Raw genomic sequence first — 1,491 nt, 5'->3', positions numbered from 1 at the left:
CCTCTTTGGGGGGTGGGGGGAGACAGGTTCTTAGCATCTGGTGAAGGACTGTGACCTCCCTCATAGGAAGCTGATGAGGGGGACTCCAATCCCCTTCTTTTATAGACTCATAGAATACTAACATGGTTTGGTTTGGAAAGGACCTTAAGACGATCTAGTTCCAACCCCGCTTCCATGGGCAGGGATGCCTCTGTATCCTTATGGAACACGCTTGTCTGCTTTGCCCTTGTCAGCTGCACTTGGCCAGCCAGTGGCTTGACCCCAGCCCTCCTGCCCTTGCCCCCACAGGCGTCGCTTGCAGCTGAATCCCACCCAGGCTTTCTTCCTGCTGGTGAACCAGCACAGCATGGTGAGCGTGTCTACCCCCATCTCGGAGATCTACGAGCAGGAGAAGGACGAGGACGGCTTCCTCTACATGGTCTATGCTTCCCAGGAGACCTTTGGCTACTGAAGCCTGTTGAGAGGTGGCATGTGGAGACGGATGAACTGTGGCACACAGGCCCCTGGCCTTGGAAGACGACACAGCCAGAGGCTGGCAAGAAGAGAACTGTGCTGAGTCCCTTTCCCTCCCTCCCTCCCCTCCCCTTCCCTTCCCATCACCCTCTCACCAAGGAGGCTTGTGGCATGTGTTGGACTCACACAACCCTTCACCTCTGTGTAGATCAGTCCCGCTCCCTCCACACACATGCACCCACGTGCAGACACCTGTGTGTGCACACGTGGGGCCTCGGCTTCCCATGACGTCCCCTCGGTGTAACCTGCAGCTGCTCTCACTGTGCTCTGTGTGCGTGTGTGTGTTCGTAGCCTGCTGCCAGTTCAGCTCAGCCAGGGATGGAGAGAGGACAGGACACTGTCCCCTTGGCTTCCAGCACAGGGAGAGGAGCTGCCTCCCCTCCGAGACACTAATGAAGGGCAGGAGGTCTGCAAAAGCAGCAAAAGATGTTCCCATTGCTCCCCAGTTTTAATTGATTTAATTACACCCATATCAGATTCTTGGTGCTACTGAGTAGATGTAGGCGTCTCTATAGGACTGTGGATAATGTATATCCTTTAGATTTATTTTATTGTTTTCTCGTTTGTGGTTTGGTTTTGGGGTTTTTTTAGGGATAGATTGGAATGGGGAGAGGGGGGTAATCTTTCCTGTATTCTGTAGGTAAATAAATCGGGCTTCATTGCACTTTAATGCATAGTAGATGTCAGAGTGGAACTTACTTTTAATTTATACAGGTTTGCCATATATAGTGCTGCTCCTCTGTTGACAGTTGTACCTAGATTGTCTTTGGGGTTTTGTTTTGTTTTTAATAAAACTGATATCCCTTCTCTCTGTCTCCCCATTGCATGCAATTTTTAGTCTCTGTGTGGCAAAGAGTTCATTCAAGGAATGTACTGATTTATATTTGCTATGTTCCCGTTCCTGTTTCTCATGTATTATACCAAAAAAATGTATATGATAAAATCCCACCCAGTTTAATCTATACAAAGGTATATATA

General features: G+C 49.3%; 1 protein-coding gene across 1 annotated transcript in view; it reads left to right on the top strand.

Annotated features, from left to right (window-relative positions):
- MAP1LC3A (microtubule-associated protein 1 light chain 3 alpha) overlaps positions 1-783 on the top strand; it is a gene marked incomplete at its 5' end in the record, with an annotated part of 12,918 nt that extends 12,135 nt beyond the window's left edge. Inside the window, one exon of the mRNA XM_010018274.1 lies at positions 289-783. Coding sequence (XP_010016576.1) covers positions 289-451 — 163 coding nt within the window. The remainder of the gene's footprint in view (positions 1-288) is intronic.
- Between the last annotated feature and the right edge of the window lie 708 nt (positions 784-1,491).

The sequence above is a fragment of the Nestor notabilis genome, unplaced genomic scaffold, assembly GCF_000696875.1.
Source record: "Nestor notabilis isolate BGI_N333 unplaced genomic scaffold, ASM69687v1 scaffold21507, whole genome shotgun sequence".
NCBI lineage: Eukaryota > Metazoa > Chordata > Aves > Psittaciformes > Psittacidae > Nestor > Nestor notabilis.
This window is presented reverse-complemented; position numbering and strand designations above follow the sequence as displayed.